Here is a 15,939-nt window from a genome sequence, read left to right as displayed (position 1 = left end):
TATAAAATAGGATCTGTAAAACAGAATTTAAATTTAGGACCAGATCTTTCTTTGAAGAACTGTGCAAGAACAATCCCTTTTTTAATTAAAAAAAAAAAGCTGCGAATAGAAGCAAAACTACAGCCTGCAGTGTGAAACTAGAAATGCTACATAATGAAATGTTAGGAACAGTGACTGAGAAGCAGCTCTGCTCAAATGATATTTTAAAAACAATTAAAATACAGTACCCAAGAAACATGGCACAAGAGACAGAAGAGACAGGTACAAAACCTGTGTTAGGAACACAGAGTCAGAAGTGAAAAAAAAAAAAAAAACAACCAAAAAAGGAACCGATATAATGCAGTTTGGTACAATAGGTAAATAAGTATTGCAACCAAAACTAAACGATCACTTATTTTTTGACAGTGGAAACACTAACAATTCAGTACCTTTCTAAAGGCTTTTAATCAAAGCCCTAAAACTGTGGCTGCTCTTAAATAAAAACAATCTATGTGAATGCTACACACTGAAGTACAAAGCTTAAGAATCACCCTGCAAAATTGCACCGACAGAAGCTTTCCATATTTACAGTATCTAAAAGTGACAGAACACAGCATGCTAGGCCTAGCTTATGATTCTTCCCCACCAGTACTTAATCCAGGCCCAACAACCAAAAATTATTATTTCTCAACACACGGTAAGCTTGGATTGTTCAGATATATTATGACGCTTAAATATTAGATTCATGCATAAAACAAGAAACGATATCTTTGACAGACAAGTGTTGACAGGATACACACAGTGGTCTGCCCTGTAGAGGAGTGTACTTCCTTCTGAGCTTACTCCCAAGACGTACCGATTCGATCCCACATTATCACTTGGTTGTCAAGTCAACAATGTGCTTAGATATGGTCAAAATTGCAACTAAAAGTCACATTGCGCCAAAACCACTCACTCACATTGAGAAATTTCACTCCATTTTGGAGAGTTACCTCATTAAGTGAAAAGACACAGAGTTAAACAAAACAAAAACAAAGAAAAGGACATTCAAGTAAACAGCAACAACCAAATACTTTGAAAAGGTTTTTTGTAAACTTGTCGTTCTACAGGGTTTTGCAGCATTGTTAAATCCATTACTTGTGCACAAGCACACGCAGGTCACAACCCCTCGTGGCAACCTGTCACGTGTACATGTACAGCGTTAAGAGATAAGCTCGGTGAAGTGATCTACCCCTTCCCACGTGCCTTGTCAGGTCCTTGCATGTTCAGTGTTATCATTCGCCTTCATGAAACAGGAATCACTTACGGCTATCTTTATAAAAACAGAAATGGACAGAGTCCGTTGGATAGAGTTAGTTGGTTATTTACATCTGCAAAGCAGTTTCACAGCGAAATAAATCTACAGCGGGCCAGCTGGGATCCACAGGACTTTGTTTTGTTCTTGATCGACAGTTGTCATAATCTGAGTGCAAATGCTTGAAAGGGCTCCTCCCTGGACAATGCCTGGAGAAAAAGAAACACCCCTTGAATGAGACTGGAACAAACAGTTATGGCTAATTACAAAGTGCAGTCTTCGGCATTTTTCTGCAAAGCGTTTATCCAGAGATCAGAATTAATCTACCTAATTCAATAGTTGCCCGATACATGACTCTACTAAAACAAGAAAAAGAATTAACAGAGCAAAGAGGTCAAGCATTCAATATACAGTTTCTTCTGCTAGTTCTTAAAACAAACCAGGGAAGTCACAGAACTGATGGCTATAATCAACTAAGACAACTGTTTTGGTAGAGGCCTTCATGTACTATTTTCAGAGACATCAGGTGGCAAAGTTTAAGTCTAAAGATGGTCAGAACCTGCTATAATAAACATTCTCTGTTCAGCACATGGTGTTAAGTAGTTTTATATCCACATGGTAATATACACAGAGATGATAGCTGTAGCAACTAGACACTATTTACAAATATTAGAAATAAATTATGAGACAGCTCATAGATCCATAGAGCTAAATAAAATGGTGGTTGCTACTCCAGTTCTTATTGTTGGATTCAGGGAACAAAAGGCCAAGAGCAAGCAACTCCCGGAAAATCAATTCAAAAGATAAGTAAACACCTTGCATTCTACCCTTGCTAAACGTACCGGTCATAAAAAGTAAAATGCCAACACTAACACAGAAGGGGAGAATGTATTAGCTTTAAGGTTAAAAAAGTGAGGCACTTTATGACCTAAGAAATATGTAAGCAAAGCCTCTGGCCTCAGCTGCCACTAATGCTGCAAAAATATGGAAAATCTCAGCTTAAGGTGCAAATTCCATTTGTAAAAGAATTAGATCTAACATAAAATACTACTTGATTCTGCAGTCTATACTGGAGTTAATGATGTCAGGTGAGCCTGGATACAAAACACAGTAACTGACAAGGTCTAGGAAAGGCGAGAAACAGCAGTAAGGAACTGATTCAGATTGCAGGCTATGCTCACAGCTTGGGACAGGAAATGAAGCCAACTTGAAAACGTCATCAGTCAAAAAATCCCATACACCTCATGTAGTAGTCACAGAGCTGAGATGTGAGGGAGTGTGTCACAGAGCTTCCTGAGGAAGCTACCATGTCAGCCATGCCTATCTACTGGCTTATTTCATGCACATCGTAATTTCAGCAAGCTGAAATGTCAATGCAGTTTGAACACCAATCCTCTCTGACTACCAGCATCTGGAAATGTTGATGACAGCTGGCGTCCACTGTACTTGCACTAACAGAGGGAGGAGGCCCTTCCCACAGGGCATGCGAGAAGATACATGTAGGACTCAGTGCTGCTTTCACTATCAGGGTGAAATTAAAATGCAACAAATGACTGCAGAAGGAGTAGAAGATAACATGTGGTGATGCAATCTGTCCACATGCACACCAAGCACTCTGAAGGCTTAGTATGTACCACGTAAATGACCATTTGTATGACTGTCACACACCAGGTAACGAGTATTTTTGCTCAGAACATGCAGCTTCTCACAGGACGTGTTGGGATAGCTCTGCACTATATACATGCCTCTTCCCTTCTCTGCACTTGGCAGGTAAGCCTCAAAGTGCTTATCTAGGAATCTCATTGCTGGGGAGATGAAAAGTTGGGTTTGGGCTGATTTAACGTTGCCTTTCTTCATTTTGGTTTGTTTTTTTAAGTTTTGTTGCCATTCACATCAAGATGGCTAGAATTTTATCCCTGCTCTTTTGTTTAACCACATAGAAATATACTCTGAAACAAGCAGTCAGTCTTCAGTGTTCTGTCTCTGTTAAAAATGAAGTATGAACTACAATTGAAGATTCACATAATACACTTTAGGTTGTTAAAAGGGTCTCTGAAGTTGAATTTAATGATTCCAAAAAATTAAAATGTGTGCTCAAGAAAGCTTTGACAATTTTTCTTGAAAGATTTAAGGTATGTCTCACAAACCATTCATTAATTTACACTACAGGGGTTTTGTTGTTGTTGTTTTGTTTGGCTTTTTGTTTGATTTGCTATTGCAAAACAACGTATATTCCTTACATGGTACAAAACCAACAACACTGTGCCAAATTATCTTGACCACACTTCCAATACTCCTGGCTTGTAATACGACATCTTTAGAATCTCTTTAGGTCTTAGTATGCATAAAATGCTACAACAAGAACATGTGAAAACCAGGAACAGTACTTATATCTCAATGTTTCCTTTCCTGGTAAAATAAAACAGCAGCATATGAGTTTGCATGAGGGAAGGCAGAAAGAAAAAAATACTCCATGAAGGAACACAGGATCTTTTGAATTACAGTGTAAATGGATTAAATTACCAGTGTTTTCCTAGTGCAATGTTGATTAAATACGAACCTGTAAAGTACTTGCTATACTCTTGTTCTATTTTCTGAGCTGTCTCAAACTGTTCTTTGGAATGTTTTTGTGTAACTTTGTCCCTCAGGAATATCGGGTCCTTTTGCTCTCTGCAAAAAAAAGAAAAAAAAAACCACCTTGTGTAAGAGTAATTTATTTTTTCATTCAACTTGAAATGATTACCTACCTCCAAGTGGGTGAATATGAAAGGCTAACTAATTTGCAAGCATAATCCTGTGCATAGAGTGCCACCTACTGTGTTTTCACAGTATCAACACAGTCATCAGAATCATTTCAGTGCTAACAAATTTGCTATCAGGCCAAGACAACATTCCTTTAAAGCCTCAGAGTTTGGGAAGGGGTTGAGTAAGAAGGGATATAATTTTTTCCAGTTCATGTGAATCAGATCATCATCCCATACACACTCCAGCACTCCCTACACAAAGCTAGGCTCTAGTACTGCACTTTGGAGAGCTTGAAGCATCAAGCACTGAGCAAACAGGATATTTCTCTGTCATGTTATACATGACACATTTTTGAGATGTCTGTTTTTCTATTATACCAGCCGTTGGAAATAAGTAAGAAAAAATACAGAGAAATATGAACGGTTAAAAAAAAAAATTTTGATTCCTATCAAGGCGTGTAACCATCTCCAATTTTGACTTGGGGTTCCCAGTAGGGGATTTTGTTTTAAAAGGAAGTAGAAGTTATAATCAACTAGTAAGGTCATATAGACAGGTACTGAAACAATATTAAGCATAGTTTCTTAAAGCAGTAAGAGAAGAAGCACAAATTTATTTTATAAATTAAGAAAATTAAACTAACCTATCACTGCTGTGTAGCATTTCAAAGAATGCCAATAGAACCTGTGCTGTATCAAAAAGGCTGTTTGAAAAAAAACCTTTGGTGCTCAAAACAGGCAGAGACAACGTGCCACTGCATCTTATTTTGATGACTACTACAAATTCTTGCTTGTCTGGTTCAATCGCCCTCTGTCGCTTTCCAGAACAAGGAAATAGCTGTAATGGTGACCATCCCATTTCCAAAAGGGCTCAAGACATGACAGTTCCATTTATCAATGATATGTATGATCCTACAACGGTAATGAAATATACCATATTGCTTTATGTCTTGCTTCTAACTTGAAAGTAGTGATACTTATCTTCTTTATTAAATAGATAGCCATCAAATTTACCTTATGGAGTATAAGAAGTCTTCAACTTTCAAAACAAAGATAGCACAAGTGTGAGATCTCTCAGCAAAACTTCTTCCCGATAGTTATGTTTGCAAATTATGTAATTTCTTGCCAATTAAACCTATCAAAATGTGTGAAGGCTTACTCACACATTAGGGGAGGGACGGTGGTTTTTAACTCCAGTGTCCTCCTAGCTATAGTCAAGCAGGAAATTCCCCATTACTGAAAGAGCATGGCGCAAAAAGACCACAGTATTTACATTCCACGGCAAAAAGGGACTTTTTGATGTTTTCAATGAAGAACGAAGGCGAGAAAGCTGCGGTTATGAATCAGTTGGCCCTGCATCCAACCACTCGGCCCCGCTGAGGAGGTGAAGCATAGCTTTTTGTCACAGTCACCACTTAATCCTCAATGGATCTCACCCACATCTGTCTCAGTTTCATACAACAGTGAGCAGGAAAGATTCGAGTGCCTCCTGGAGTACATACACTTTAGTCTACATTGTCTGATTTATTTGCAAGATACACTTAATCGTCATGCAACCAAAATGAAGTTAAGACCATTTACCTCACAGCAGTTTTAATGAGGATTAATTTTCATATTTTAAAGACATTTAAGATGACTAGGATGAAAGAAACAATAAAGGTAACAAGCTTATTTTAAGCTAAAATAAACATCCCTGAACTATACCCCTCACAGACTTACTTGATTTGTTTAGCATTTTTGTAGCGAATAAAAATTACAATAGGGTAGATATGAACACTGTGGAGCCGTTCGATGGCATGAGGAGCGATGTCAAGCAGACAATGACAATCCTAAGATCAAATGTAAATGCAAAACACTCATTCAGTTAAAGAGCACAAGCACACATGCAACCCCTCCCGTTTCTTCCCCTACTTAAATCACAGCAACCCAGCAGAATTTTGCTACACACATTTGGCACTTGGGGCTACTGAAAAATTTGTACCCAAAGAATTTATAATAGAAAATGCAAAGCTGCAGGAAATTGCATTTGTAAGACCAAAAGCATGCACTGATAGAAATAAAAGTATTTTAAGAACTAATGAAGTGAAAACTCATATTGAAATATAGGTAATTTTTTTTTCCCAAATTTAAATATACTTATTCATTTTCTTTCTCAGAAATCATATACAGAAGAGAAACACTAAAGTAATAAGACTTGTGTGGTTTGAGAAGACTATAAGCAATGTATAGTTCTGATTAACATCTGTCTCCAGGATTATTAAGACATTTATGTTCTATATGACTGCATTAAATGGAATAGTTAAAAAAGCTAAATCCTCCTGTAGAAGAGGTATGGGTAGAATCTATGGAATCTAAAAAAATAATTTCTAACTTTATTTAATAATACAGTAAAACAATATGGACATCCACAGTTTCTACAAAGGTGAGTCTGCATAAAATAATCTCTAAATATTTATATGCCAAAGTGAGGTAACTCAGCGGCCTAGGGAACAGTTGTCTGAATACCTTAAAGTACAACAACACAAACACAATTTCCACCCCCTAACACAGTACGATTGCAAACTGTATGAAGAACTAGAGCATTAAAATTGACTCACCTTCTCCGTTATCTCTTTTATTGAAGCTACAGTTGTCACATCAAAGTGTCCACTCCTCCGTTTATAATCAATAAAGAGACAATCCTTCACCCCCCGTTCAATGGCTTGTTGGGAAGCTTTCATAACCTCTGTTTCATAGAACCAGAGAGACCCACTTTCATTACTATTCCTTAGGCACAAAACAAGGCTAAAGAAACAATGTCTCCAAATTCAGATTCTTGGAGTGTTTTTCCATGTCTGTGCCATCATCTAGTTCACTTATATAGATGTTACTATCATGTACTCTAAGCAATAGTAAATTGGTTATATTCACATACTTACCAAGAGGACACCTGCAAAATTTTCCAGGGGATTCTTTCACCAACATGTCTTTCACAGCATCAAGTAAAGGTCCTAGAATAAGGACAGGCCTAGGAGAGGTACAGTCCACTTTCTGTACACGCTGATACGCCAGACTTGCAGAATCTGCACACAGAGAAGATTTACTTATAAAAGCACAAATTATTTTCCTAGCATTCCTCAGATAATCAGAATCTTAACAGTATTTATGGAAAACAACTCCCTTGCAAGCGATAAGGGAGTACAAAAAATGTTTACTAGACCTTAATGCAATTTATTCCATTTGACAGCTTAAACCTGACATTTTTCTAATTGAATCTGGTGCTTCTTCCTCAAACCCTCACCCAAACTTTAAAACCAATCTTCCATTTTTTTCCTAGAAGTGTAAACAAGACATGATATTTGGTTTCTCAGATTTGGTTTGTTGAGTTCCTCCAAAGAAGTAAGCATTGTAACCAACATGTTTTTTTTGTAAAGGAGTGAAGAAACGTAAGTCAAGATTTTTGAGTGGTACCCAGGATTTCTGTCTAAACTAAGTGACCTGGACAGAAATTAAGTAGTTAAAAGGAAGATCAAAATCATGCATCAAAAAAGCAATCTCCCTCTACAAATGAAAGTTAATGCTAAAAGATCTAGGAATAAACTACAAAAAAACCCACACCAACCCCAAACAAACAAAACAAAATAAAACCCACTCTAGTTTGTTATTTATTACCAGAAAAATTTGTTATTAAAAGTAACATACATGATGGGACACATGATCCATAATGCCCATTTGTATTTAGACGAACCAGAAAGCAACATTATTCATTGTATCCTGCTGCAGCTGTTTGAAGGAGAAGGAAAGGCAACCCCCTCCCAAGCATAACAAAGGCACATACCATCCAAGAAAGGAATTGAGTCTGTACTGATTGTATCAAGAGCCAGCAAATCCTTTCCATCCTTGGAACCACTTCGCTTGTGTTTATGCTTTCGTCTGAAGAATGACCTCCGTGCTGCTGCTGACAACGTTTTAGATGAGCTGTTCTCATCTTTAGCCTCTGACATGCTGTGTCTCCTGTAGAATTCCTGATCCATCCTATAATGAAACAGACTAAATGGTTGGTATTTAAGCTCATTTCTAATTTTTAATATTACTTTAATACTTAATTTTACTTGATATAATACTTAATATTTTTTTAATAATAACTTCATCACAAAAAATTATCAGAAACAAATGTGAACTAAATAATAAGCATCTGAAAACCTCAGACTACCATCATTTCCTTCAGGATTCCTATAATGCAAACGGCAGCACGGCACAGAGTGAGACCACGCTGACAGGCAAGGCCAAATTCTCCAAGGCAGAAGCAGCAGTGTGCACTTACTTGCCAGTAAAGTGACTTTCGCAGTTAAGTGCCAAGTGCATTCTTTCTGTGAAGCTAGATGTTATACTCATCCTCACAAATAACTTAGTAGCAGTCCAAAATAAGAGATCTATTTAATATTAATACAAATATTTTGGCCACATAACACTATTAATCCTCCAGTAACAAGCCTATGAGTGTTGTGTATAGGTCTGTATCCATTCCACATCATACCATTGTCCCACTGAGGACGAATTTTGAGTTATGACATGGTGAGAAGACTATTAGAAGAAAAGGAAACCAGAAAACCAGTAATCTTAAAATGAAAAAATGTATTCATTGCCAAGTGATAACTAATTCAATTTCAATCACAATGTAAAAATGTTAATACTCTACCAACATTAGGAGACTGTGGTACAGACAGCACATAACGTTGCTGTCCACAGAAAACTGCAGACACTGATGCTTTCAAAGAATGACTGTGATACCCTTGGATTCCACGATAATTTTGCTGTGGTTACTCTCACTTCTGTTAATGAATTACCTGTCATAACACTTTTTCATTTCTAGTTTACTATTTATTAGAATTAAAACCAACTTGACAGAGCACTATATTTAGTTCAGTCTTATTAAAATAAGCCATACCTGAAACGAAACACCTAAGAATTACTATTTCCCAGAAAGTACAGAAACAAACAAGTCTTCTATACCCATCTCACTAGTCAGACTTTTAAAGACTATGATAAATGCTGTAACTGAGATCACTCACATATATTTACTTGGAATCTGTCCTCTTTCCAGCTTCTGTGCATTCTCATCTAGCTGCCAAGCCATCCAGCAACCAAAGTTTCCCTGTGGTAAAGTGTCATCAACATACAAAATGTCATCCTTCTTAAAGCTTAAATCCTGTTCCACCTCTGCCAAACGGTCATAAAGTGCTCTGGAAAAGAAGACATAAATAGGCTCTGCAACTGATCTCCATCAACTCGAAGGAAGAACAGGCACACTTATTTTGAACAGAGGTAACAGATCAGTGGCACGTTCAATGTTTCAAGAGCACACAGGTTTACAGTGAAACATGTAGACTTGCTATGCTACAGATTGTGCAGTCACTGTCAGAGACTAACTGGGGTAAATTAGAAAAATTAAAATTTAAAACATGGTAACACTGATATACAACTGCCAGAATATTATCCTAATGGTCTTATGCTGTCATTACCAGTCACACTCAAATACCTGATATAGAATCCATCTCCAGGAAGCTCTTTTATCTTATTGAACTCTTCTATTCTGTATTGAGTCTTTATTTTGATGTTTTCTCCAGGCTTCAACATTTCAAGATAAGCTTCCTCAGCTGTTTTATTTCGCATATCAATGGACCCATACTGCAAAACACAGAAACCTTTCTGTGTGAATAGGTAACAGAATTAGATGAGCTTGAAAAATATGCAAGAAGAGCTTGGTTTTCCCACTGTCAGGCTCTACATGCAAGTAAATCATGCCACTTGCAGTTTGCACCTTAAGACATCTAGCAGGAGAATGAGACATGGGGGCTGGAAACAAAACACCCAAGTGAACATAGCGGACATGCACCATGAGAGAGGGTCTGCACTTCAAATAGTTTTAAAATCTAAGCTGAGAATCCTAAAATTCACACTGGGAAAACAAATTATATTCTAAGGGAAAGCAAGTCAGAAGCAATTAGAAAGCAAAATCTCCATTTGGACACTAGAGGTGCAATGGGCCAGTCTCAGTGTTCAGTCTCAATTCTGAGGTGTATCTGAAAAGTTCATAAACACACGTTTATCACCTTAACAGTCCTGCCAAGTAGATAAATATTCTCATTTCAGATATCGAAAGCAGAGTCAAAGACATATTGCACAGCTTTTTCTAAACTCTCTTTAGAATTTCATAGTGATAGGATTGATACTGTCCTCTGTTTTGCAGTATCTTTTATAACCTTATCTTCCTCTTCTGTACAGCAATTGGATCCAAGGCTCTGATTTAGATGAAGAGAGCAGGTATTCGAAATTTCTAGTGGACATACATGACTCCTGCAAACTTGTGGGCAACCTGTACTCTCAGCAGCAGTAGTTCTCTGGGTCCACATCATCCAGCTCTTCATGTGTCACAGTCAGAAGGAAAGTTACGCATTCTCACCACTCACCACTCTTACCTTGCTTTGGTAACGTGAACTCAAGATTCACAGAGCATCTCCCACTGCGAGACAGCATGATTCTTAGTACACCTCCCTCTTTATACCATCCTTGACATTTTGTCAGTATGCTGCAGACTTCTCTTAACAGCTTACCTCAAGTATCATGTCACCCAAGACTAGTCCATCAGGTCCTTTTGCTGGGCTATCATCATCTACATCTGAGACAAATATTCCATACAGGTTTCCACCACATATCTGGATCCCAAGATCCACTTGGGATTTTTTAATAACAACAGTTCGAGGTTCAGGGGTCCTTTTGTTGGTGTCCACAGGGCCCCTTTTGACATGAAGAAATAAAACAAGTACTTCAGTTTAAAAACTTGCATTACATACAATCAACTAGCCACCTGAACACATATTTACGTAATTGTTATTCAAAATAGGTCATCTACAGATACAGGCTTATAAGACAAACATGATATTCCGTGCAGACCTTCTTAACTAAACTAATTTGTAGTAAATTTTCTTCACTCCTTGTAGATCCTGTCTTTCAAAAACAGTCTGAAAACATGTACTTTTCTCCTAGGGTCTCCTTGACTTGCTGACTTTTTTCAAACAGACATAGCATTCACAGAATTGCTCTTCGGTTTTTAACACCCTTCACATGCACCTTGACCAATTTTTTCCTTAAGGCAAAAATTTTACTCTCTACCTTAAGGAATTTCGGGGACTTGTAGTTGGCGTGGTTTGTTTGGATGGGGGTGTCATTGTTCCTTCATCCTGTTCACTCACAGTATCAATTACAGAATGATTGTCAGGCGTTGCAGCTCCGCTGCCTTGAGGGGTGGAATGATTACTCACAGGTTCTAGACGAGAACTAAGAGGGAGGGGGAAAAAGAATATAAGAATAAAAGACTACTGGGTTAGTGTTTCACCAATGCCAAAAGTTTTCCATACAGACAATTTTTTTAATTTGGCTGTAAATCAAGAAAGAAAGAAAGAAAAAAACCACCATGCCAAATAACATATGTTCACTGTAAGTCTAATAGAAAGCTGAAGTTCAGTTTTGAAGTGTTATCATGCATCAAAATGGAATGGATAATTTCACTGGGTCATACGCCTTCTCCAATTAGTTTTTGGAATCTCCAAATATAAAAAAAAATAAAATTTAAACCTATTTGAAGCAGTCAAATCTCACAATCCTACAAAAAAGTCATCTTTGATTTTAGCTTAATGCACCTAAGGGTTACGTCCAAATAAGAAAGAAAATCCAGTCGATGCATCAAGTATTTTTCTTCTCTTTTCAACAAGCATGTATTCACATATTACTTTTCTAAGCAATCACAGTTCTTATCAGCACAAATGTGCTGATATTTGCAAATACATTACCCGTACTGAGGTGGCCTACTAGATAAGTAACACTGACCAGTTTTTCCACAGCCTAGCCGGCGTTACCTTGATCGTGAATGATTGCCAAGCTGATACATATGCGGGTTATACTGAGCCAGAATAGTAATGGTGTCGCACTGCTGTCCAATGATTAGTCGAGCCTGTTGCTCTGTAGCATTTCTCAAATTTATTCCATTAAACTATGGAAAAAAGCACATAAAAACAGGAGGTCAAGTTTTCACACGGAAACTAGCAAAATCATTCTTTAAGTCTCCTAATTAGTATCTAAATCCTGACTTATTTCTATTGGGGTACATAGGAGGATGAAAATGCTACTATACAACGATTTCTAGAGTTTATTCCTCAGAAGGAATCACTGTAATTTTAAAGTATCTGGTAACCTGACCATGAGTTCAATGCTCCTTTTACTACTGGAAGATATACGTATTTTGACCTGTGTTTTGTTTTGATATCACTGGTTAAATACAAGTTGCTTCAAATCACTGATCTGATTAAATTCAGGACTTAAAAACAGATCCACGATCCATTTGGGTCCACTGTAGTATCACCCACACTGGGCAACAGAAGATATTTTAACATACATAAACAGATCTAATATTTACAAAGTAGCTCCGTACTTTACAAAATGCTCCTCTACATATTCATCTAATACTGTATCCAAAATCATGACTGTAGCTAACCTAAAGCCTACCTGAGTGTTTTTTAAACCAGGTATCTCAGGTAAGCATATTGTACAGCAACAGCAGCATGAAATTTGGCATAAGCCAGCTGCTTGAACGCCTACTCATCTTATCAGGCAGAGGATGATTTTAGGACTACATTGTTTTAAGTACTGAAACTACTTGATACTTGAGGCAAGCTTAAAATTTAATTATATCAGACATAATGTAGAACTACAATCCAAAGACATTATTTTATGATAAAGCCTGACAAAAAGTCACAACAATCACAATTACTAGAATATTACAATACAGAGTACCCCTTGCTACATCTCAGAACACACAAGCTCTCTCAAGATACTCTTTTGGGGAAGGCAGTTACAGCTTGAGTCACATGAACTGATTCATTAAGTCATTAATAGTAAGCAAACAATTACCTCTAGTAACTGGTCACCATACTCAAGGCCAGCTTGATGGGCAATGCTCCCACCTGTTACTTTAGAGACAAATATTCCACCATTTTCTCCGCTCACAATGGAAATCCCTAGTGGCTCAGAACCCTTCTGCACTTTAACATGACGTGGCTCTTCCATGTAGGGCCTTTTAGAGGAGATAGTTAAAACTGATTTGGACAAAACTGCACTTGAATCATCACAATGTCAAAGTTACATGCAATACTTTACACCTATCTGAACTGTAATAATAAAATAGGTTTCAACATGTACATTTAAAGAAAAATTACTGTCAATTGTCTTCAATGCATTCCTTTAACACCATGCAACATACAATAGCAGAAGTAAATGTACACCAGTTACATGACTGCTCTAAAACATTATGGTAAACACAAATTTTAAGTAGTATGGTGGTGAAGTTGGTAGGGAAGAAGCTTTCAGATGCATATTATATTAATTAAACCACTGTATATAATATGTCATTTACAAACCATATTCCAGAAAGGTATGTTACAAATACAAATGCTGGGAAGTCTTTATTGCCAATGAAAATAAACATCATAAATAATAAGGTGGCAAACCAAAGGACAACAATGCACAAATATCCAATTTCATATTTGTACGCGGGGAAACACAAATTAGTAATGAAAATTAAGCAGTTGCAAACTCAAGCCATTAAGACAGCAGTTTGCATGGTAGCATTACAATTACCATGCAAATTCTCCTCAGGGCAATTATCCAAACACGTAAAATAGCACAAAGTGCGCAATACTGCTTGAGAAGGACAACCTTATAGCAGGCCAACCTCAAACTCCTTAGTGATGAGAACCTAGGCCTAGGAGCCACAGGGATTCTCAGAAAAGACCTATTACGGAACAGATATCTGAAAGACGTAGAAGATTTAAGAAGAAAAGAACACTTAGAAAGAGACACACAATAATAAGACACTAGTAAGTACAAGAGAATGGCTTATACAAAAGAAAATCCTGATATGTTCCCCCTTCCTCCCCCCACATTTGGATGTAACCACCCACACAAACAGGGCTGGTCCCTTTATGGCGGCTATAAAAAAAACAGTAGCTCCTAAAAAGTGCTAGTTTATAGAACTATGAACTTAATATAAGTCTAAACTGCAAAAGACATAACCAGATGTTAATAGTTGAGCTCATTCTGAATGAAACAGCCTGGGTACCAGGTGTGGTACATTTTTTATTTTAATAGCATCATGCCAGATTTGACATGCATTAATTTGAATGTTTTCTTTTCCTAAGACTTCATTATGTCATATAGACAGTCTCTAGATAGTGTAAACTGCTTAAATTATTTTAATTGTGCAGTTCAGAGACCAGACGAGTTCACCAGACTTCACTCCATGCTACTAAGGTGAGCCAGGCTGAAGAAATGTTATTTTTTGAAAGAGTAGTATTTGGGGCTGGGGCAGAGGGAAGAGGACATCATTTCATAAATTACGCTTATTGCCACGTGCTTTGAAAGGAACTGTTTGGTAGCCTGGCATCTGATACGAATGCAGCTCTGGAATCCAGCAATCTTATAACATCAACATCGTTGTTAGAGGTGATGCCCTCACAGCTTGTCTACAGATCTAATGAAGAATAAGGCAGCTTTACTACCCCCAAACTTAAACCGAAGCCAATGTTTCTTGTATGTAGCATACCTTAACTCAACTGTGCTAACTCTCAGAAAATTATAATTTATGAGCTTTTTTTTTAACTCAGTATGAGCGTGTAAACCATGATGTTACATGAAGCTCCTTAATATCACAAAATTTATCAATTAATCAACTAAAATGATGTGTTTCTGGACTTTACTTATTGTGCCTTCCTGTCTTCCATCTACCACACACATTCTGAAATTTAGTTTTGTTTGTTTTGGATTGGAATAAGAAAGAATCAAGCCCATACAAATTGTACGGGATATTTTAGAATTCTGGTAAATACAGAATGAAAGGGAATCAGTAATGCCTGTAGTAGACTACCAATAAAAAAGTAAAATAGAATGATAACATTAAACAGTTATCTTACTTGATAAGCGGTATTATTAAAATCAAGTGAATCACACTCCTCTATAACATTCAGACTGCCTGCCAGAACTGCTAAACACCAATTAGAGAAAAAGAAAAAAAGTATTGGGGAAAAGAAAAAAGTCTTAATGGATCAGATTTTAATTTTTTTTTTAAATTTAAGTTATAATCAACAGAACCAACAAACAAACACTGATTCCTTTTCTTCATCTATATTAATATCATTTTTATCTGGGGAAAGATCAAGCAAGTTATTTATATTTTAGGGTGGAATAGAAAGAATTATATGATCAAATAACCATTCAAAATGCTACCTAGGTATCTTCAAAAATTTCCTTAGAATAGATCAAATTAGCTACATTCCTAAATGAAGAACTGTTCATGTTTATTAATTTTTCTGGTTCGCTTTTAAAAAAAACCTCAAAACAATTACAGTCTTTTTAGAAAGTCAACTCAGACTATAGTTTATTGATATGTACAAGAGTGAAGGAGCTGGAACCTGACCGTACCTCAGTTATCTGATCAATATTACCAGAAATTGTTATTTCCCAGAGATCAGAACACATTATTTGTGTTCAGAGACAAAAAGCTGTAGGGGTGTCAAAACTCTTGCTTTTTCAGCTGAACATTATACATCATTAGTCATGTGAAAAAGAAAAGAAATTCTGACTTGGAATTTGCAAGTGACAATTAGAAGAACATTTATATGAGAACACAAATTGAGTACACATAGTACAAAAGTCACACTGAAGTAGGAAAGAATGAAAATTCACAAAAACCTCTTTGCATTCCCTTTCAAAGTAGCACTGTCCTTTGTACCCAATAAACATTCTAGAGTTACTCCAGAATCTTAGTTACCAATTCTTTAAACGAGACAAAAGTTTCATATAACAGTTAACAAATAACTTTTTATTACTATCTGA

At 36.8% G+C, this 15,939-nt stretch overlaps 1 protein-coding gene across 1 annotated transcript in view; it reads right to left on the bottom strand.

The window, feature by feature from the left end:
* Positions 1-660: 660 nt before the first annotated feature.
* Positions 661-15,939, bottom strand: part of DLG5 (discs, large homolog 5 (Drosophila)) — a gene marked incomplete at its 5' end in the record, with an annotated part of 39,652 nt that continues 24,373 nt past the window's right edge. Inside the window, 12 exon segments of the mRNA XM_009874271.1 lie at positions 661-1,482; positions 3,834-3,943; positions 5,734-5,843; positions 6,612-6,739; positions 6,933-7,076; positions 7,832-8,028; positions 9,066-9,236; positions 9,533-9,681; positions 10,608-10,791; positions 11,167-11,331; positions 11,910-12,043; positions 12,961-13,123. Of these exon segments, the coding sequence (XP_009872573.1) occupies positions 1,379-1,482; positions 3,834-3,943; positions 5,734-5,843; positions 6,612-6,739; positions 6,933-7,076; positions 7,832-8,028; positions 9,066-9,236; positions 9,533-9,681; positions 10,608-10,791; positions 11,167-11,331; positions 11,910-12,043; positions 12,961-13,123 (1,759 nt within the window).

Source organism: Apaloderma vittatum, unplaced genomic scaffold (assembly GCF_000703405.1).
Source record: "Apaloderma vittatum isolate BGI_N311 unplaced genomic scaffold, ASM70340v1 scaffold7858, whole genome shotgun sequence".
NCBI classification, from domain to species: Eukaryota; Metazoa; Chordata; class Aves; order Trogoniformes; family Trogonidae; genus Apaloderma; species Apaloderma vittatum.
The sequence above is the reverse complement of the archived record's forward strand: the minus strand, read 5'-3'. Positions and strand labels throughout refer to the sequence as shown.